We start from the raw sequence: 23,236 nt of genomic DNA, 5'->3' as shown, positions 1-23,236 counted from the left end.
TCGATCATGACTCAGCATTCAGACATGGCCAATCACTTAATCATGACCAATTTATCAGACATGACTAATCGATTAAGCATGACTAAACAATCAGACATGATTAATCAATTAATCATGACTGAACAATCAGACATGACTAATCGATTAAGCATGACTGAACAATCAGACATGATAAATTGATTAATCATGATTGAACAATCAGACATGACTAATCGATTAATCATGACTGAACGATCAGTCATGATTAATCGATTAATCATGACTGAACAATCAGACATGACTAATTGTTAAATCATGACTGAACAATCAGACATGATTAATCGATTTATCATGACTGAACAATCAGACATGATTAATCGATTAATCATGATTGAATAATCAGACATGACTAATCAATTAATTATGACTGAACAATCAGACATGATTAATCGATTAATCACGAGTGAACAATCAGACATGACCAAACGATTGGTCATCAAACAATCAATGACTTATTGATCAGACATGATGTAGCAGAGCATTAAGCTGCTTATTTAATCATCTCAGTCTTATTTTTAAAATCATGAAATATTTCAGGATCATAGTGAACCTAGTGGATCGTCTCATCTGTGTTTATTAGACATGGTTGTTGTTCTGGTTTCTCTAATACTCTAAAATCCAAACCCTGATGATAAACCTGTAAACATGATCCTACCAGTGTTTGTGTGCATGAAGCTGAGTGTCCCAAGTCTTATAAATGTCTTTGAATGCATCATCCAATGAGACAAAGCCACAGATGTCCAGCTTCCTGGCGTCAGTGAAGACAGCAGTCTTTTCTTTTAGTCCCATCACATGAGGACCCAACATGTCTTAGTGTTTTTTTATTTCAACTCACTTTCTTCTTCATTCTGTCTCTTCCTACATTTCACACAATTCCCAGCTCACATGGCCCTACATACATCATAATCCATCATATTTCTCCCACGTCTGTTTCATAGGTAAGAACCACTACATCTCCCATGAGGCATCACTTTCTACATTTCCCACGATTGCCAGAGACAGTGAAGGTGTCGCAGCCTGTTTTAAATAAATTCATCTTCAACAAAAGAAAACAAAAAAATAACGGAGTACACTTCAGATATACACACACCTCTTTAAAAAGATTCAACATGCCAGTCCGTCTCTACACGACCACGTCAGTCCTCCATCTGTACAGCAGCTCCTGCTCTCCTGCAGAGGGTGCCACAGAGCAGCTCTCTTTGGTTTGTAGCTCTCGACGACGCAGCATTCAAGTTGTACAGGAGAGTCTGGAAATATGAGCTTCAAACTGTCAAACTTGGAAACAAGTTCATTTTGCTAGAGTGATAAGTTGTGTTTTCTTTTATTTGTGAGTCCTGTACAACATGAATGCTGCCCTGGTGGGCTAACTAAGCTAAGCTAATACTTCACCTGTGCAAAACTTGACCATCCATGCCATTTTATCACTTGACATGTTAGCCTACATGGCTAATTAGCATCCTTCTCCCTGCTTCAGAGCAGCCACAGCTAACCAGCACAGATCAGCCTAGTTACCTTTTTGAGCTGACAGCGGCTTGGAGGGGCAGAGCTAAAACTAATTTCAGTACAAACATCCACCTGTAAAAAAACAACAACGTGCTTCATCCCCCATGAGAGCTAACACCTCAGACCTAAACCTCTGATCAGGAGCAGGAAATAAAAGTAAAACTCAAACGTTAAAAACGACGGATCTGGCGCAGAACGTCAAAATTAAAGACGTCCTGTTTGGTAGCCACGGCAACCACAATCCATCATCAAACACAGTGTCACTGTGGCTAACTGCTAATATGAAGGCTAGGGGCAAGCTTCGCACACACACACACACACACACACACACACACACACACACACACACACACATTAACAGCAGGATTGAAGATACAGGGGGTGTGCGATGGCCTGACAGTACTGTAAAAGTGCACACACACTCACACACATACTTGTCTTTGACACTTTATGAGGACAATGTTCTGGAAGTTGCTTGTGTGGACGACCATTTCCAAAACAGAAATCTACCACTAGATGGGAGCAAAGAGTCTAGCTATCACTTAAAAGTCCTGAACATTCATCAAGGAGCTTTTCAAAATATTTCTCTGGATGTCCTCCAAGAAACGTTTGCAGGTTTGGTCCTCACAAGTGTGTAAAGACAACCTCAACCACACAGACACACACACATTCACACATAAATGTCTTTAGCACTTCTTGAGGACACCACTCTGTCCCTCCTTCGTGTGTGAGCCCTCCAAACGCAGACTGTCCATCAGGGTTTAGTCCTCACAAGTATATAAAGACAAACACACACTCACACACACACAGCCTGTTCTGTACAGCATCAGGACTGTCCTGTGCCCTGCAGCCAATCAGAGAGCTCCCTGCTGTCAGGTGGGGTCAGAGGTCAGATGGGGGTCTCCTTGTTATTTTTGAGGTCTGGAGCACTGAACTGTCGTCTCATCCTAGGGGGGGTAGTGAAGCCCCACCCCCCCTGTGGTGGCCCTGCCGCCAGCAGCATATCGGGAGGAGGGGGCGGGACTCCGGAGCGAGGCAGGCTGTGGTAGTTAGGGTGGGGCCCGGGATGGAATGGTGCATTGTGGGGGTTGTAGTAGGGGTGGTGGTGGTACTGATGGGGTTGGTGGTGGGTATAATGGAAGCCTCCGTCTCTGTCTCTGTCCCTGTCCCTCCCTCCTCCGCCTCCTCCCCTCCCGCCTGGCCCTGGTGACGCCCCCCTCCTCTGTCTCGATCGCCCCTGGTGACCGCCGCCCCCCTGATTCTGCTCGTTGTTAGGGTTACCGTTGCTGTGGGAGGAGCTGTCCAGAGAGTTGCGGCGGTAGCGTCGTTGGTAGTTTTGGTTGTTCCCCTGGTGGTGCTGAAAGAAGCCGCCCTGGTTGCCTTGGTTACGCTGTTGCCAGGCACGATGAGGACTTGGGGTGCGCATGCGAGGGGGCGGGGCTTGTATGGGGGTTGGCAAAAGACCGGGAGACTGACTTTGAGGTGGCGGTGAGGGAGATGCCCCTCCTTCTCCGTCCACTTTTTGCTCCGACCATTCCCCCCCACCTCCCTCCCCGAGACCCAGAGCCTGCAGGGCGGCGCTAGCTGGTCCCCATGACAACCGATGGGCGGGGTTACTCTTGAAGGGGAACTTGAGCTTGCACTCCTGTGGCGGGATGAAGCGTCCTGTCCCGGGGAGGTGAACAGGAACCACAGGTGTGCTTTGACCTGCAGGTAGGGGACACGGGGCTCAGTTTGGACGATCATGTGACCTGTTACTGATCATGTGACCTGTGTGAGTCATGTGACCTTCTCACCTTGTGCCTGGTTCTGCCCTCTCAGCTTCTTGGTGATGTTCTGCTGCTGCAGGTTCATGATCCTCTGCTGTTCCTGTTTCAGCCAGCGGAGGCGCCCTCTCCTGAACGCCGGGTCCTCGTCCATGAGACGTTTGACCCGGACCTCGGGCTGCGCGTTGCTGTTCTCCGTCACGTCTCCTTCTCTCTGTGGCGACCCGTCCTCCTCCCCGTTCACACAGTCGTCCTGGAAACAGAACAGAGACACGTCAGCCGGACTCCCAGCATCCTCAGGGGGGCCGGGAGGAGATGTGGGGACGTACCTGGACAGGTATGATGCTCTCCATCTTGATCATTCTGTCTCTCAGAGCTTTGATCTCTTCATCCTTCATGTTGTTCTGCAGCTTCACCTCCTGCAGGAGTCACACACAGATCATCACCTCCTCTGACATCATCACAGGTAAACACACCTCCTCTGACGTCATCACGTTGAGCTCACCTCTAAGATGTCGGTCAGTTTGTCGATGTGAGCCTTCAGGTCGTACACATTTTTTTTCCCTCCCCCCTCCACCTTCTCCTCCCCTCCTCCTCCTTCTCCGCCTCCCCCTCCTCCCTCCTCCGCGGGGGGGCTCCTCTCCTCCCCGATGCCCACCGTGTCGCACACGTCCTGGGACACCGCCCTCCAGCTCTCCTTCTCGTTGGAGTCCTTCTTGGCGTACATGCGGCACAGCTCCTTCATCTTGACGATGGAGAGCGCCTCGATCTCCTGGCGGGAGTGACGGAAGTCTCCCAGAGCCACCTGCAGGGGGCGCCACACGGAGAGGAGCACGTCAAGACGACTGGATCAAGCCAGGAATCAACACATCAGAAAGTGTGTGTGTGAGTGTGTGTGTGAGACCTCGTAGCAGATCTCTTTCACGGCCTGCATGCGGAGGTCCTCCATGGTGACCCGTTTGGGGTCTTTGCTGATCCGTCTCCTCTGAGGGATCTGGTAGACTCTGAGGGGCTCCCTCCTCTTCCCGCTGCTGGGCAGACCACAACGCTTCACTATGGACTGGACCTGATCACACACACACACACAGAGGTGAGGCAGGAAGAGGGACAGGTACAGAGACAGGTGGGACTGGTGGGACAGGTGGGACAGGTGGGACAGGTGAGGTACCTTGTTGGCAGGTAGTTTCTCTCTGAGTGAGGAGATCAGCCTCCAGCTCTCCTCACAGGAACGTTTGTCGGAGTCATCCCCGCTGTCACTGTCTGCATACTGAAAACACACACACACACACACACACACACACGTTAATAACAGATGATTACTCAGCTGTCAATCATCGCACAGATCAGCTGATGCAGGTGAACAGGTGTACCAGTCTGTGTTGCTCCAGCAGCAGATCGGCTTCCTCCTTCTCTTTACGGTACTGAATCTCCATGTCCTGCAGCCTGACACACACACACACACACACACACACACACACACACACACACACACACACACACACAGATTAATAGTGGTAGGGGAGACTGGGGTCACTCGTAACACTTGCAATTGCTCCACCCAGAAACCAGTTAGGAATCACCTGATTCCCTCTGAGCATGCTCAGTTTAGTCCTTCTCATGTGTCTGTTCAGCTTTGCTTCATTCAGATTGTTTGTGGTAATATTTTAGCTGTTAGCTAAGCTAGCTTCTTGATAACGCAATCGGGGACAGTTGTAACAAACTTGCTTGGGGTAAAATGTGACTATAAAACAAATGGGTTAAGTCTATGACATCATCAGTGGGCACATATAGCTTGCTCAACCAAAACATTATAACAAAATCCTCAAAAAATACTTAAAAAAAATGTTTTAGCAGGTTCTACACAGTTAACTGAGAAAAAAATCTGAAAATCTGCAGAAAATCAACCGTTTGCTCAATTCTGTAAAAAACAGATAATTCTACACACTTTACTGTTTTAAACAAGCCCTGAATGATCGATATTTGTCCTGTATTTAAATCTAAAGAATTCTTTGAAAATTTCCTTCCATCTTCCTGGTGTCATGTTTTAGCTTGGGGCCCCTCTGCACCAATGAGCAACAGTTTGTGTGTTCAGAGCATGTTAAACTGAAAATACTTCACTTTTCTTTGATCCAAGACTTGAATAAAGTGTTTTGTACATAGTTCCTCAGTTTTTAGCCTGTAGCCCTGGTTCTCCTGACCTCATAGAAGTATAGAAGTTCATATTGCAGTGAAAATTGAGTCCACATCAAGTAAAAATGTGACAGAAGCAAAAACCGTCCTAAAAATCATATCAGCTTATCTTATGCACAGGACTGTGTAGATTTTGTAAAGATAGAACCATAAAACTATTTTCATGTGTTCCTTATGCCTCAGGGTACCTAAAAATGTGTTGTATATATTCCCACCTTATTTTAAAACATTTTAACGTCTTTTAATATAATTTTAAAGTCCTGGAATTAAAATTCTTTATTTTGGGACCTTGAGCAGGTATGAGATTAAAATGCAATTAATTAGATTAATTAGGTACAAATCCTGTAATTAATTAGATTAATTTTTTTAATCGCCTGACAGCACTAAAAAATAGATATAATGTTTATGGAAACCACACCAATATTTATCAACTTTAAAAGAACAAATAAAGTCAAAACTACTTGACTGAAAACAACTTTTCTATCTTATCGTTTTTGAAATACTGAAAATCAATTGCATTGTTAGATTGATAGACTTAACCTGAAAACATAAAGTGCATCAAGTTTGTCACTTTAACAACTGTGACATTAAACTAATGTTGCAATCAGTGTTTCTTATAAAAAAAATCTCATACTATCAACATTAAAACCCTTATCATCAATGTTAGGAATAAAATATTGAAATATATTTTGCGATCATTATACAGTCCATGGCCAACATATGGCAGAGTAGCTCTTTGGCGCCATCTACCACAGTGGAGGTGCGTAGGTTGTATTTTACTTTCAACTCAGCTAAAATATGAATTTTTACTTTTACAAAAATATTGATATTCAGTGTAGTTGTATCGTGATATATTGTTGTATTGATATTTTTTCACACCTCTATCATTTTGGTGAAATAGAGATCTGTGAAAATCATGTATCAAATATCATATGTTTTGCATTTTAGGGTTAAGTCTTGTACTCTGCAGGACCACAGATATTTAGTTTAAAAAGTTTAAAAAAAAAAAAAAACAGTAAGAGACAGAAGTGTCAAAAATGTTACAAGTGTCCCTGGTCTCCCCTATTGAGTATTGTCAGCGTTGCTCTCCCCTGTCAGTCACTTCTCTTTACCTCTTCTCCATCTCCAGTTTGATGTCGATGCCTTGTTTTTCCAGCAGCTCCCTCTGAGCGTAGTTCCAGTCCTCTGGCTCCCCCTGCTGCTCGGCCGTGGCGCTGCGCTCCCTCTCCAGCCTGGCCTGCTCGGGGTGGTTGAACCTGAACACGTGGTTCTTCCCCATCACGATGCGGTTTCCTGGGAACACAGACGGGTCGTGAAGATGTGAACTTCTAGCGTTTACCTCTCTGATTTAGCCGCCGCTGGTTTGACCCTCACCTTGTTTGAGGATGACGGCCTCGGTGATCTGCTTCCCGTTAACGTACGTCTCCGCTCCGATCAGCGGCTCCAGGGTGACGACCACTGAGGACACACATGAGGACAAACTTTAACACACGTCTTCACACACAGGAGACAACACGGAGGAGGAGGAGGAGGAGGAGGAGGAATGTTGGGATCACATGGTGCGAGCGTGAGGCGGGATCAGAGACTGTTAAACGATACCTGACGGACTTCAGGGCAGCTTTTACAGAAAGAGAAGAAGAAGAAAGAGTCACCTGAGCAGACACACCTGGATTTCATGTTTGAAACTTTTGTCTCTGAGAGGACAGACTCTCAGGTAACACACGCACACCTCATCAAAATCTGAAGACCAGTTAAAAAATCAGAAGAATAAACTTCTTCGCGGTTGGATCTTAAAAAGGTTGAACGTAAAGTTACAGAACAACCAGCTGATCATCAGCTGATCAAAAGATCGAGACCACAGCTCTTCTCAGAGTGATTTAGATCATGGTCCCAAAGAGTGAGCTGATTCCTCTGAAAGAAGTCCAGAAACCCAGTTATTCCCACACAGTTTAGCCCTGTTTCCACTAAGTGGTCCGGTACGGTTCGGTACAATTTGGTACAGTTTGGATCAGTAAAGCCTGATCCTATTTTCCAACAGCCAACCTTCTTAGTAGGAGGCGTGTGAGCCGGATGCTGATAGCTGCATCAGCTAGCATGACGGCACAGCAGCAGAACACAGAGTAACCCACCAATAAATCCAACGAAGAAGAAAAGCGCAACAATGGACGCCAATGTTTGGTGACACCATTTTCCAAACGTAAAGAAAATTCTCATCAGGACGTCGACTGGAGATTTAAATCTGACAGGAAGTGACGTTTCTTGAGGCAAGTGGTACCCCAATGGAAGGGTACAAAAAAGTGGGACGGTACAGGTCGGTAAATCTGGGACCCATACCTGTTTTAGTCAAAGGAAAAGTCGCTTAAAGCGTGTCATACTAGGAACTGAACTGAACGGCTTGTTGGAAATGGAGCTTCTGAGGCGTTGAAGGAGATGAGAATGGTCCCGTTTGACGGACAGCCAATCAGATCCTCCGGCTCAGCTCTGGTGAAATGTTTTTGGGTCTAACTCTGGACTTTTTTGTTCTGTAACCCCCAGGATTTTTGAAGAAATCCAAAACGGCTGTTTTACTGCGTCCAACCCAAGGTTATAATAGTTTTGGATTTGTCATTATAGTTTAGTTTTAGTTAGTTTTGACATTTTTTTCCCATTACAGTTTAGTTTTAACTAGTTTTAGAGCAGGCATTCTAGCTTTTATTTAGTTTTGATTTTTTGCAACAAGGCTTAGATTCAGGTTATTTTCCAGTCCAACATAGTGCTCACTGCTCAGTCAATGCTGATACTGAACTGTTGGCTGCTGCCTTAAACACAAGAAAATAATATAAACTTAGTATAAAAATATAAACATAAGTTATATAAAAATAATGTTGACATAAATTATATAAAACAATATAATATCAGCTTTAATAATTAGAAACTTGTGGTGTGTCCTAAATCGCATACTTCCATACTCAAATACTCAAAATTTTGAGTATACTGCGTCAAAATGAAAAACAGTATGCATAGTACCCGAAAAATGAGTATGCAAAAGTACCCGGATTATGTACTCAAATCGGCCCGGATTTTGAGTATGCAGCTGTGGACACTCAACGCACTCGTTTCCTCCTCTGGCAGCAAAGTATAAATGTAAGTTAATGATGTTGTTTTTTACACGTGTTGTTTCCACCAAGCACCATCAGCTGTTCACGTTGTGTATGTGGTGTAACTTGGTTTTGTTTGTTTTGTTCCGCGAATGGTAGGCTATGCAAATGCTAGTTGAGCTAATAGCTATCTCGAATGCTAAAGGCTAAAGGCTATTAATATTGTCAAAAACGATAATGAAGGACATTTTGTCGTTAATTTTGGTTAGTTTCAGTTAGTTTTGAGAACACAAGACAGTTTTAGTTGTATTTTAAATTTTAGTTTTCCTTTTTGGTTAACTATTATAACCTTGGTCCAACCAGCAGCAATGGCGCGTTCTGAGAAGCCATGCAGCTCAGTAATCTGACGACGTTCACAGAGAGAAAGATTTTTAGCCTTTGCCATCAGGAGGTCATGACAGAGTGAAGACCTGACAGGAAATTACTTTGATTTGGCTGTGGTCTTAAACTGTTGATCAGCTAATGAACAGACTGTTACGCTCCGTTGTCTTCAATAAACCAAGAAATGCAATTTTTTAAACTGGTCTTAAAGTTTTGATCAGGTATATTACTGTCTTTCTTTCAAACAGCAGCAGGCCTTTAAAAAAATGACCACCAGAGGGCGATCTGAGCATGCTCAGTGACAGCGTCTCACCTTCCCCCTGCTCGTTGGTCTCACTCACGAACACACAGTGAATCTCTTTGATGAAGTGACCGGACAGCTTGATGTCCACGTCCTGCTGTCCAACTCTGAAACACACACCACAGAGATATTTACCTGCACCTGGACACACCTGTGTGAAATTATGTCAGACTGTAATCTGAGGGATTATCAGTCAGATTGAGACCAGCTCTGACCTGGTGAAGCCCTCCTTGATGTAGTAGAGCAAACACTCGGACATCAGAGGGTCCTCGTTCAGGTTGACCAGGTGAGGCGTCTGGAACAGATCAAAGAGGAGCGTTAGAGTCAAACATGGCCGAACCGTCAGTGACGTCTGAGGTTTACTCACTCCTTTAGGAGAGAAGACGCCCAGAGTCCCTCCGTCCTCTTTGATGGACACACCCATTTCTGCCAGCAGGGACTCTCTGAGACACAGAGAGATGCTTCATGAGTAAAACAGAACTTTTCACTGATTTAAGGATGAACTGCAGTTCCCATAGTGTCCACCAGGGGCTGTCTGAGCCGTGAGCCTGAGCCTGAGAAGTTACCTCTCCAGACGAATCGACTCTGTCTTCCTCAGTTTCTCCTCCCACGTCTCATTTAGCTCTGCAATGATCTTCTCTGTCTCCTACATTACACACACACACACACACACACACACACACACACACACACACACACACACACACACACACACACACACAAGAAGGAGAGAGTGTGTTTCAGTGTCAGCTTCATGAAAGGTTTAACAATCAGGATCAAAGAACTCTCATCTCACCATCAGCCTCTCAGCTGCCTCCTCTTTGCTGATGTTCTCCCTAGGCTCCGCCTCCTCGCCGTCCTCCCCATCCTCTATCAGCTGATCAGGGTCAGCAGGAGCATCTCCAGCTGAGGCCGGCTCAGATCCTACAGAGGACGTAAAACGGCGTGTTTTTGACAGTAAATACTTTGTGACAAAAAAAAACAACAACATTCAAATGAGGGAAAAACCCAACACACACCTGGAGGGGCGGAGCCATTCTTGGGTGCAACCCCATTGGCTGTGAGTGTCAGCTGCAGCGGAGACAGGGGCAAACCCGCAGCAGCCAGGGGGCCGTTGTTGTTGTTGGCTGAAAGAGGCAGAGTCAGGTTTCAACTTCATTACAACACACACACACACACACACACACACACACACACACACACACACACACACAAACATACACAGCTGCTGTTGTCTCTAACTCCCGCCCATGAACATACCTCACATAGACATGCCGTGCATACAAACATTTTAAATAACCTCAAACACACCCTGAATAATGAAAGTGTGTGTCTGAGCGTCCTGTTTACATTAATATGTCTGCGAGCAGACAAACATGGCGCTGTGCTCAGTGTGTGTACAACGACTTCAATTACTGTATATACCCTACACAGTGTGTGTACTAGTTGGGGTCCAGTTTATCATCAGTGTACACCAGGACACCATGTGTATACCAGTGTATATATGTTTATAAGGAGAACTTCACTTAGTGTGGACCATCATGGTTATGGGTGTACACCAATGCTGACATGTGTATACCAGTGTTTCTATGAATGCTTCACTGCGTCTACACTAGTGTTTAATATGTATTCAACACATGTTTATATCAGCTCTAATATGGATATGACACTGTGTGTATGCCAGTTTCTATATGTATACTTCACTGTGTGTAAAAAAGAGTCAATATTTAAACTATGCTGTGTGTATACCTGCGTGGATATGTATGGTACACGACGTGTGTATACCACAGTGTTTGCATATAAGTGTTTGTATGTGAACTCACATGTATGTATCAATAAAACGTATACAGCAATGTGTGTATACCAGTGTTTATATGACTAGCAGAATGTGTGTATACCCGTGTTTATAAAAAGTGTTAGACTGTAAAAAAAACAAGAGTTTATATGTGAAGTTGCATGTGTTCACCTGTTTTAAAGTAGACTTCACCAGGTGTATTGTTGTGATGATATGTAGAACACTTTATTATGTTTTTGCCTGGGAATCATTAAATAACTGATTGTGTGTATACCAGTGTTAATATTAATAGTAGACTATGTGTAAACCATGTCTTAAATGAACAGCAGACTGTCTGTGTACCAGCTTTTGTATGAAAAGCAGACTGTATGTATACCAGTGTTTATATAACAAATACACAGTACGTATACCAGCTTTAAAATAAGAAGTAGACTGTGTGTGTACCAGTGTTCATATAAGCAGCAGATTGTGTGTATACCAGTGTTAATATATAAATCAGATTGTGTGTATGCCAGTGTTTATATAAAATGCAAATTGTGTGTATACCACTGTTTTTAAGAAAGCAGATTGTGCGATAACCAGTGTTTAAATGAAAAGCAGATGGTGTGTATACCGCTGTTCATATAAGAAGCAGATTGTGTGTATAACAGTGTAAATATGAAAAGCAGATTGTGTGAATTTATATGAAAAGCAAATTGTGTGTATACAAGTGTTTTTATGAAAGCAGAGTGTGTATACCAGCATTTATATGGAAAGCAAATTGCGTGTATACCAGTGTTTTTATGAAAGCAGACTGTGCTTATACAAGTGTTTATATGAAAAGCAGATTTTGTTTATACCAGTGTTTATATAAAGAGTACACAGTATGTATACCAGTGCTTATATAAGGAGCAAATTGTGTGTATACCAGCTTTTTTTTAATGAAAGCAGACTGTGCTTATACAAGTGTTTATATGGAAAGCAAATTGTGTGTATACCTGTGTTTATATGAAAAGCAAATTTTGTGTATACCAGTGTTATTGTGAAAGTAGACTGTGTGTATACCAGTTTTTTTATGAATACCAGACTGTGTGTATACCAGTGTTTTTTATGAATAGCAGACTGTGAGTGTGCCAGTGTTTATATGGAAAGCAGACTGTGTGTATACCTTCGTTATCCAGCAGCTCCTGCAGGCCCTGGGAGAACAGCAGATTTCTTAATCGTTCCACTTCGGACTTCAGTTCTCTGATCAGTTTGGCGTTTGGATCTTCATTGATCACAGCGTTACAGCGAATCTGTTTGGCACGGTCAGCATATCTGGAACCACATCAGACCGGGTCAGATCAGGTGAAGAGGACTGTGTTCTCACACTAAATGACAGTTAATGACGGACTTTGTTTCTACAAGATGAAAGGACTGGTCCAGTATCTGACCTCAGAGTGCTCAGTGTTTCTTCATAGTTGATGTCAGCAGGACTTAAAGCAGCAATCATTGCTGTTCGAGAGTTTCCTCCTGAAACACACACACAGGTTCAAATTTAAAGATACAGTACAGTAGAGATCTGGGAGCAAGTAGTTTTTAACTGTCCTCAAACTCACCCAGGTTTTCCTTCAGCAGCCAGGTGAGAACAGAGTCTCTGTATGGAATAAAGTCACTTTTCCTCTTCTTGTTGCTCTGCTGCAGAGGACAGGAGGACAGGAGGACAGAGGCACAGGAGGACAGGAGGACAGGAGGACAGGAGGACAGGGCTCAGTCTGTTTGTGAAGAGGAGCTTTGATTTAAGTGTTTTTCATACAGATCAGATGTTTCTTACCATTTCAGCCAAAGCTGAGATCACCTTCCCCAGTGTGGTCAGAGATTTATTAATGTTTGCTCCCTCCTGCACACAACAAACAGACTGTAAACAAACACTAAACAAAACGTGCTGCACACAGTGACTCAGCTGTGACCTCTGACCTTCAGTCGAGTGCCTTTTGCCCCAGACGAGTCGGCTCGCTCACTTCCTGCCAGGTCCACCAGGCTGATCTTACTGACCTGCAAACACACACTGTTCAATCAGTCTGACAAACACTAACACACTGTAACCAACACACACACACACACACACACACACACACCTTCTCAGTGTCCAGGCTGGTCATCTGGTCTCGGCGTTTTTGGGTGAAGACGATGGTGAAGACGGCGTGTGACCTGGACGACGTCTCGTTCATGTTTGTGGCAGCGACCGTCCTGTGAGGAGGAGACGGTCAGAGTTAGAGACACGTCCAGACGCAAACACCTGGAGACACAACTGACACTGACCGAGCTTTGTTTCCGGCGTCCATCAGGTCCCGGATGTCGGGGAATCCTGTCACAGCCAGTTTGGACAGATCCTCCACATAGGGGCCCAGGATGGGGTGCTCCCTGACCCGGAGAGTCCCCTGGGATTTGGGGTTCAACAGATCCCGGACTCGCTCGCAGTAGATCTCCATGTAGGACACCTGGAGGGGGGAGGGGCATAGCGTCCAGTTAAACCACACCCACTGGGAGATTCTCTGTGAGTTTGACCAATCAGGATGAGTTTACCTCCACAGAGTAGGTCAGATCAGGATCCGAGTTCTGTCCTGTCCTCTGGAACAAGTCCTCACACAGCTGGAGACAGAGGGACAGAAAGATGAGAGTCAGTTCCCTCAGAGTACCATGTTAAAGTAACCTGCAGTTCCCTGAGTGTCCACTAGAGCCTTCTCAGCATGTTTACAGTTTGTGTGTGTGTGTCTGTGTGTGTGTTTACCTGTGGTATGATCCCCTCCTGTCCCGGCTCTTGTTTACCCATCATGGTGTAGCTTTTACCGGCGCCCGTCTGTCCGTACGCAAAGATACACACATTGTATCCTGTAGACAGGAGCAGCAGAGGTGGATGTCAACATGAAACTGGGTCAAAGCTAAGTCATAGTTAGCACATGCTAGCATATATAGCATGTAGCATAGCTTCAGGGTAACAAAGAGTTAATGGTAACTCTGCAGTGCAAACATCAGCAGCATTTTCTTCATTGCTAACAAAACCAGCACCCAAACAACTTCTGAAGCTAACTGTTAGCTTATATAGCATTAGCACAGTTTAACACCTTTACACAAAAACAACTCCTACCATCATCTAAAACCCCTAAAACCAGTTCTAACTGCCTTTAAACCAACAGTTACAACATTTCCTTTAGCACTGCTAGCATCAGTAGCATCATTAGCATCCCCACTTAAATCCATGAATCTATTTGAATCGGTAGCTTTGAATAGGTCTGCAGGATTAGCATTATCATCTGTATGATTATACTGAATATAATCAAAACAACCTCTGAAGCTAACTGTTAGCCCACATACCTTTAGCATTATTAAATGTCTTTAACTTTTAAGAACTCCTTTCTTCAGCTAAAGTAAAAACAGCTGTGTTTTACTTCCATCATGCCAACTATTTCAATATTTTCATTAGCAATATAAGCTGTTTAAATTTATAAGCATCAACTCTGAAATCTATAACAGCTTCTCAAGCTAACTGTTAGCCTGCATATGTTTAGCATACTTTGATGTTTTTAACTTTTATGAACTTTTTTCTTCATCTAAAATCAATACAATACAATTTTCCCATGCAACCATCCAAGCAAATTCAATACGCTCATTAGCAATATTAGCATTATTAGCATCACCACTAATAAACACAAATATTATTTTTTCCCTTAGCTTTAGATCTATCTGGAGAGTTGGCATTAGCATCAGTGTTACATACTTTAAGCATAAAGAGCTTAAGCTAGCATTAGCATTATAAGCATCACCACTAAAGTCCATGTCGGCATTGTTTGCATTAGCACCCGTGTCAACCGCACAATTCACATCATCATTCATGCTAATTTGAACAATTAGCATTAGCATGTTAGCACTACTGTTGTACCTTCAAAGGCGTGCAGCAGCATCTCTTCTCCGATGTCCTTATACACCTGTTTCTGACACGCAAAGGTAGGGTCCTCTGCCTGAACACACACATACGCACACACCTCTGATTAGAGTGGAGACTAGGGTTGTAACTAGAAATGTGTGTGTGTGTGTGTGTGTGTGTGTGTGTGTGTGTGTGTGTGTGTGTGTGTGTGTGGGGTTACCGTAGTGTGTGACCAGTAGGAGTAGTCGAAGGTGAAGTTCTTGGCTGCATCTTTGGATTGTTTGGGGTTCGAGATGCCTGAAAGAGTAATTTATGTGATTACTGACACACAGTACGGACAGGTGTGTGTGTGTTGTGTGTGTGTGTGTGTGTGTGGCCTCTTACACGTGGTGTTTCCTTGCATCTGGATCACACACTTGGCATTGCGTCCCGTCTCACGCGAGTTGAATGGGCGCACTCGCACTGCCACCTTCACTGAAGCGCCTGCCATGATTTTTGGCTCCGCCCACCCCACCTGAGGGCAGCCAATCAGAGAGCAGAGTCAGACACTTACAAAAAGACATTTATGGAGGAAAATAGTTAAATTCACGGTGCAGTATTTTCACAGATGTTACTGTAATGACTGCAAAAAAAGTGTGTTACGGGTGCATCATGGGAAATGTAGGACAAAAACTGTCCTTTCTTTTTTCCTTTCCTGTACTTTGTTTTGTTTCCTCGTTGCCATGGATACAAACTTGCTCTCTCTTCCTTTTTTTTCTCTCTGCTGCTCTTTTTTCATCTCCTCTGAACTCTCTTTTGTCTCTGTCAGTCTGTCGAAAGCCCCGCCTCAGGAGCTTAAACACACACACACACACCAAGTTTGTGTGTGTGTGTGTGTGTGTGTGTGTGTGTGTGTGTGTGTGTGTATGTAAGACTGATCTGTCATTAAGCCCTCCGCGGTCTGTAATAAACACATAAGTTACATTCTTTCCACATGTATGAAACACACACACACATACACAGACACACACAAACTTAACAGAGCCAAAGTTGTTCAATTCCTTTCAAAATAAAACAGGAAGTTGGAAAGTTTCAGACCCTTAATTTACCTTTTTTTAAATAATTTTAACCAACCTTCCTTAATTCTTTTTTTTTTTTTAACATTTCTTTCCAGTCATTTTTTCTCAGGCACACACACTTCCTGTGCTGCCCGTCTAAAATAACGTGTGTGTGTTGTCTTTGTCTGAGAGAGGGGAGCAAGAACAACAAAGGAGACACACCCAGGAAGCTCATGCAAACATAAACAAAAGAAGTCACGCACACGCTAAGTGAGCATTAATGCCATGGAGCAGGTCGTATGTGAACACACTTCCTTCACAGCTCCTGGGACTTAAAGGTTCCTGGGACTCAAAGGTTCCCTGGACTTAAAGGATCCTGGGACTTTAGCGGCAGATGGAGAGTAGCCGTTCTCACACGTGTCTTTAGTTACAGAGAAACAAAGGAGTCAGCTGATCTCAGGTCATTCCTCACATACCTGAGCTGCTGCTGCTGCAGACGAGCGGACACACTACATTTAAAAGCAGGATACACCTCTGTCTGCACTCTGAGGAAGAGTGTGTGACTGCCTCTAAGCTCCAACACACACACACACATACACACACACTCAGATATATACTTTAAAAACAAACCTCCGGCGCCGTCACAGCTTCAGGCGCCGCACATGATGCAGAACAACCAGGTAACAACTTCACAGGACAAAAAATGTGTGTGTGTTTGCTGTGTCAATACAGATTAAAATTGCACCAACATGTCAAGCACACACACACACACACAACACAAAGACACACACAGGCAAGATGGCAGACACAGATACTGCACGCTGCTCGTCTTATTGTTCTCGTTTGAGGTGATCAAACAGCCAGCATACCGCAGACACGGTGACATCACAGCACAGACATCCCAACACACACACACACACACACACACACACACACACACACACACACACACACACACACACACACACACACACACACACACACAGAGGGGTTTCATTGTGTCTGGTTTGACAGGCCCAGCTAGTTTTAAAGCTACCGTTAGCCTAACTAGCCAGCTGATCAAACACACTGTTCACACACACAACCAACACACACACACACACACACTCACACAGTTTTCCAGCTTCAGAGACATTCCAGAGGCAGTTGTGGTTCCCAGCTACACAGTCCACTCTTAGCCAACCCGCTCCATCTGTCAGCCAAAAATTACACAACCTACACACACACTTACACACACACACACTTATACACACTAACACACACACACAGACTATGGAAACTGTACCAGTGTGCAGCTCAGAGTCTTAAGGAAACATTCCCTCCCTTCAGTCTGAGATGGTTCAGGTGTGTTTGACTCAGTGGATCTAATCGCTCACACTAACAGTCACCAGGTTTAACTCTGTTAGCTTGTTAGCCTAGCTATCATGACACCAGTCTGACTTTAGCTGTGTTCACACTTGCACTACATGAGTCCCTTTAAATAGGACCACGACCACTCACCTCCCTAACTCTGACCATATTACACCAATAGCCATGATTATTCTGACAACGCTAGCTCTGATATGCTAACTCTGACCATATTACAAAAATAACCACATTGACTCTGACCATGCTAGCTACAATCACTATGTTAACATCAAACATCTCACAATAGCATGCCAACTCTTATTACACTGACTCGGACCTTGTTGAAATAACCATGCTATCTCTGACAAAGTTATCACAATGGCTACGCTAAATCTTGTTCACCATGTTAGAATACCTACGCCAACTGTCCATGCTACTTAAGTAACCATGAAACTCTGACCATATAATGAGTATGCTAACTGACTGATTACTGCAACAACATGCTAGCTCTGACTACATAGCTAAAAACTTGCTTATTCGGGTTATAATACTGGAATAACCATCCTAATTCTGACTATGTAACTAAAAGAAAGCTAATTCTGACCATATAACTGGAAAAACCATGCTAACTCTGACCATGTTATAGTAACTACACCAACTGACCATGCTTCTATAGTCACCATGTAACTCTGACCACATTATGATAATGCTAACTCTGACTGATAACTGCAACAACCATGCTAACTGACTACGTAGCTAAAAAAAAAATGCTATTCCTGACATATCACTGGAACAACCATGATATCTCTGACTATGTGGCTAAAGAAAAGGCTAATTCTGACCATATAACTGAAATAATCATGCTAACTCTAAAAACATAGCTTAAAAAAAGCTAACTTTGACCACCACTTTGACCTGGAATAACAAGGCTTATTGACTACATAGATTAAAAAATGGCTAATTCTGACCATATTACTGTTATTACTATGCTAACTCTGAGTACGTAGCTAAAAAAAAGGCTATTTCTGACCATGTTACTGAAATTAACATGCTAAGCCTGAATACATACCTTAAAAAAGGCTAATTCTGACCATATAACTGGAAAAACCATGCTAATGCTGACTAGGTAGCTAAAAAAATGCTATTTCTGACCATATTATTGAAATAACAATGCAAACTCTGACTATGTTTTTATAACTACGCTAACTGACCATGCTACTATAGTCAGAATGTAATTCTGACCACATTATGATAATGCTAAGTCTGACTGATAACTGCAACAACCATAATAACTCTGACTATGTAGCTAAAAGAAAATGCTATTTCTGACCATATTACTGGAATTAACATGCTAATTTTGACTACAAAGCCAAAAAAAATGCAAATTCTGACCTACTGCTGGAATAACTATGCTTACTTGACTAGATAGCTAAAAAAGAAAGCTAATCCTGACCATACAACTGGATTAGCCTGCTAACTTTGACCAAGTTATAATAGCTACCCCAACTGTCCATGCTAGTATAGTCACCATGTAACTCTGATCACATAATGGCCATGCTAACTCTGAACCCACTACTGGAACAACCATGCTAGCTCTCACTATAAAGCTAAAAAAAATGCTATTTCTGACCATATTACTAGAATAAGTATGCTAACTCTGACTTTGTAGCCAAAATAAAGGCTAATTCTGACTACGTTATAATCACTTTGCCAACTTACCATGTTACTTTTGTCAGCATGTAACTCTGACCACATAATGACCATGCTAATACTGAATGATACTGCAACAACCATGCTAACTCTGACTATGTAGTAAAAAAATGCAGTTTTTGCCCATATAACTTGAATAACCATAATAATTCGGACTATGTAGTTAAAAAGATGCCAAATTTGACCGTATAACTGGAATAATCTCGCTAACTCTGGCCACGTTTATACAAAATCCAAGCTAAAACTGACCATGATGCTATGATGACTATGCTAACTCTGACAGCGTTTACTCTCACTATTCAGCTACTCAAATGTGAAAAGAGCTATCAAGCTCTATGGTTAGTAGTCACAAGTTGTTGATAACCAATCACTGTTTAGTAATGTGAAGTAACTGATTATTAATAACTAATCACTGTTTATTAATAAAAAGTCATTGGTTAGTAATAACTAGTTGTTAATAAATGTTTAACACATCTGCCCGCTCAGACGGCGAGGTGTTTTCATTCCTGTGGAGACGCACACAGACGTTCCCATGTGCAGGCCTCTCTACAGGAATGTGATAATGAATGGTCTTCATACCACACACACACACACACACACACACACACACACACACACACACACACACACACACAGCTAAACATAGCAGCAGCTCGGCCACAGTCAGTGAAGAACATCTCTGTGAGCGTTTGAGTCAGGCTGACAGATGACCGGACAGGTCACACCTCGCTGACTGTGTGCTGCCTTCAGGTGCCGTAGGACGGGTGAGACGCCTTCAGGTGCAGTGGGACAGATGAGCTCCTTTTACAGGAACAGTAAAATCTGGTTCTCACTCCTCTCAGCTTTCCTAAACCATCTGGTTTTATCTTCAGGTGCTTTAAACAACCCTCCACAAATCGTTTGAAGTTCCTCATTAAATAAATTCACAAGTCAACTTTTAGCTCCTCCTTCCTGATGACATCATCATGTTTATGAGACGCTGTGATTGGTTGAGAAGCAATGTGGCTCAATCGTGTCTCTTTAATCCAACACAGGGATAAAGTCTCCATCATGTTATTGACTCTGTGCTGTTAGCTAATAACACACAAACAGCACTCTGCTAAAAATACACACACACACACACACACACACACACACACACACACACACACACCCACACATACACACACACACATAACTTGGATTCCTGCTGGGAGCCACTTTAGCAACACAGGCTAACTTTAGCGGGACAGAGAGGGGGACGTGAGCGCTGTTAAGGTGAACCTGCGTTGATGTCAGCGTTGCCTATGAAAGTTGCCCTGACTCTCACACACCAGCAACTCGGCAACTCAACGTGTCTAGAAGTGTGTGGACGGCTCATCTTTGTGTGTGTCAGTCCAGTGTTTTTTCACTCTCTGTTTCATCAAGCAGGTGAACCTCAAGCTAAACCCAGGAGCATCACCGGATCAGGAAGAAAACACTCCACCACTCTGACAAAATCTACATCAGCGCCCATACAGCTAACATCAGATGCTAACAGCTAATTGAGTTGACTTTAAATGGAGACAGTGTGACTGAATGTAATAAAATAATAACAGAGCGTGAGCAGAACACGCTCTAACAGCAGAGAGAAGAAGAGTGCAGCTGCTGGAGTCAACAACGCTGAGTGAAAGCACGAGACACAGAGTCCCAGACTTTTTTCCTGCTCCCTCAAACTCCACACGGCGCGTTCCACAGAGAACTGTGTGTTTCACAGAACATGGTGCATTTCACAGCGCACTGTGTTTTTCAAAAACTCAATGCACTTTACAAAACGCAATGTGTTGGACGGAGCACAGTGAATTTACGAACACTGTGTGCTTGGCAGAACATGGTGCGTTACAGAACAAAATGTGTGTTGTAGCACGGTGCATTTCACAGAGGTAGGTGTGTTTGTTTAGAACAGTGCGTTTCACAAAACTTGGAAAAATTTAAAAACCACATTTTTTAAGGAACACTGTGTTTGAAAAATACTGGGTTTAACAAAATACCGTGCAGTTATGGAACGTGGAGTTTTGACAAACCACGGTGCGTTTTACGGTGCAACCAAACGCTCTGTCTAACTTAACCTGGTGTATTACAGAACAGTGTATGTGTTATAAACAAGGATGGGTACCTTTCACATTTGAAACAATATGGTACCAATGTCACTTAAAAAATATCAATTTGTTAATAAATAACAAAATCTCAAAGTTTTTTAAATTCACATATATAATCTTGCAATGCTGCGTTCATGCCCGGCATGGAAAATCGCCTACTCTTCCATTCCTTTACAGTCACAAGGATGCATTTTTGTACTTTTTATTATATTTTTTGGGTTGTCGATTCAAATCAAAGGTAGGGTCTGCCGGCAGTTGCGTTTCTTGTTGGTAAACTCAACATTCAAACTAGGCTCCTCCCCCTTGGCTCAGTGCCAGCAGCAGCACACACCCACAGTCTCTGACCATGACTATGTGAACACACTAACTAGCCCAGCAACCATGTGTAGCATTGTGTTTCTACATGGGACTCGAGAGCTGTACACCTGACTTGGCATGTTAGCACAAGCTAATCACGGGTATTTGACACATACCTGGCTAGCAAAAAGTCAATTTGTGTCACTCTTTGTCCCGTGCTTGTCTTTTTCTTTCACCATGCTGCGTCCGCTATCAAAGCTACTCAAGTTAGCTTCTTCCACTCACTATTATCAACACGCAAAGTCACTTGTGGACTTCTTGGGCTGTGATTGGCGGATGTAACAACGGCTACTCCCCACTCAGAAACAACCAAAACATCAACAAACAGGCAGAGGAGGGGGTTCAAGGCTGACACAGACACCGACACACATGTATAGAGGTAGGAGACAGCTGACTTTCTATGTGTTAAGGAAAATCCTGCAGACTCTACCTTTAAATTGCGATACTTCTATATTTCCAATTTTTGGCAATTTTTAGTTTTCTTTTTAAAACCACACAATTTTAAAAAGTTGAATGATGAAGATGTCAATTTTTTACTCCCTTTTTTACCAAATATGGTGTGTTTTACAGAACACATCTCCAGAACATGATGTGTTCTACAGAAAACGAGCTGTTAAATCAACAGGTAACTGTTTACTGAGAGCACTGAGGTCATATTATCAGACTGTTTACACTATTTAATGAATGTTTCACTCTTTTGTCTTTAAATTAGTTATTTTAAATCTGACAGAAATTGACTCTCAGTGATGTACTGATTAAATAAAAGTTGTTTTTGTAGAGATTTAAACTCTTTAAAATCCACAGTGAGGGTCTGAAAAACACTTTAACATGCTGTTACACCTTTTCTGAGTCTGTCACAGTTCACAGGTAGATGAGCAGACAGGTGGAAGACACACTCTCTTTATGAGTCTTCGTGTTATTAACGGAAGATGTCCTATGTGTGTAGTACCGGGTATTACCGGGGATGACTCACCTCTACCGGACTCGAGGAAACGGTGAGTCTCGTGGTAGCCACGCGCTGATCCGGTTAGACAGTCCCCATCTCTCCCCCGTTAATTTCAAAACAACACGTAAACAAATTAACGGGCCGGCGACAGTCACAGTCCTGATCCTGGTTCCGGTCCTGCTGTTCTGGGCCTGTCGGTACCGGGACAAACAGACGGTGTCAGAGTCAGAAAGTTGGGTGGGGGCGCTGCTGCGTCAACCACACAAACACACACACACACATACGTACCCACACACACACACACTGTCACGCACGAAAAAAAAAAAAGTTTGGTTACTTATTGATTTGGTCTCTCCGGTGTAACGGCTGCCGACTCTCCACTTTCTCTGAGGGTGACGTCACCGGCCGGTTACCGCGGCTGTCGGTGAAGAAGTGAGGGAGGGAAACAAAATGAAGGAAAGTTAGGCCCGCTGCTGGGCGGAGAATCACGGCACGTCCGGCAGAAACTCGGTGATCCGGGAGTTCGTCCGGCCCAGTGGAAGTCTGTGCCGCTCCTGACCGGGGGCTCCGGGGGGGAGGTTAACGGTACGCCGAGTGTGACGGTGAGTTTTAACGGAAAAGTGAGTTTTAAGAATGGAAAAGAGGCAGAGGAGAGAGGGGGAGAGAGGCTGGCCGGTGGCCTGGCCGCGCGGCGGGTGTGAGCGTGCGGGAGCGAGCGCGTCCCCGTGACGGCGGAGCTCTGGAGCCGAGCAGGGAGCGCGCGGAGAGCCAGCCCCGGAGCCAGAGT

The 23,236-nt window shown here is 43.7% G+C and overlaps 1 protein-coding gene across 2 annotated transcripts; it reads right to left on the bottom strand.

Annotated features, from left to right (window-relative positions):
* Positions 1–418: 418 nt before the first annotated feature.
* LOC141811351 (kinesin-like protein KIF1C) lies at positions 419–23,147 on the bottom strand. 2 transcript variants are annotated; one of them, XM_074699375.1, is made up of 29 exons: positions 22,787–23,147; positions 22,477–22,640; positions 15,320–15,449; positions 15,156–15,232; positions 14,951–15,029; positions 13,802–13,902; positions 13,597–13,662; positions 13,333–13,511; positions 13,149–13,260; positions 12,988–13,065; positions 12,845–12,910; positions 12,630–12,708; positions 12,465–12,543; positions 12,200–12,348; positions 10,277–10,384; positions 10,054–10,181; positions 9,824–9,903; positions 9,625–9,700; positions 9,473–9,552; positions 9,270–9,364; positions 6,873–6,956; positions 6,611–6,791; positions 4,679–4,751; positions 4,477–4,575; positions 4,213–4,374; positions 3,814–4,113; positions 3,638–3,727; positions 3,339–3,561; positions 419–3,249 (listed from the first exon to the last, which is right to left on the bottom strand). In XM_074699375.1, exons 3-29 carry the CDS (start codon positions 15,423–15,425, stop codon positions 2,432–2,434), a joined length of 3,768 nt encoding a protein of 1,255 aa, XP_074555476.1. In that variant the 5' UTR covers positions 15,426–15,449; positions 22,477–22,640; positions 22,787–23,147; the 3' UTR covers positions 419–2,431. The 2 variants fall into 2 exon arrangements, with proteins under 2 accessions (XP_074555476.1, XP_074555475.1); XM_074699374.1 differs by having other exon boundaries at positions 9,473–9,700.
* Positions 23,148–23,236: the final 89 nt, after the last annotated feature.

The sequence above is a fragment of the Halichoeres trimaculatus genome, unplaced genomic scaffold (assembly GCF_033239565.1).
Source record: "Halichoeres trimaculatus isolate MK-OKI-2021-1 unplaced genomic scaffold, fHalTri1.1 fHalTri1_scaffold_22, whole genome shotgun sequence".
In the NCBI taxonomy this organism is placed as follows: domain Eukaryota; kingdom Metazoa; phylum Chordata; class Actinopteri; order Labriformes; family Labridae; genus Halichoeres; species Halichoeres trimaculatus.
The sequence above is the reverse complement of the archived record's forward strand: the minus strand, read 5'-3'. Positions and strand labels throughout refer to the sequence as shown.

Excerpts from the sequence above, each read along its gene's own strand:
- LOC141811351 (XM_074699374.1), bottom strand. The coding sequence starts at position 15,425 with ATGGCAGGCGCTTCAGTGAAGGTGGCAGTGCGAGTGCGCCCATTCAAC. Across the intron at positions 13,066-13,148 it reads CCAGCCTGGACACTGAGAAG|GTCAGTAAGATCAGCCTGGT; the intron begins GTGTGTGTGTGT and ends GTGTGTTTGCAG. Across the intron at positions 4,375-4,476 it reads AGAAACTACCTGCCAACAAG|GTCCAGTCCATAGTGAAGCG; the intron begins GTACCTCACCTG and ends GTGTGTGATCAG.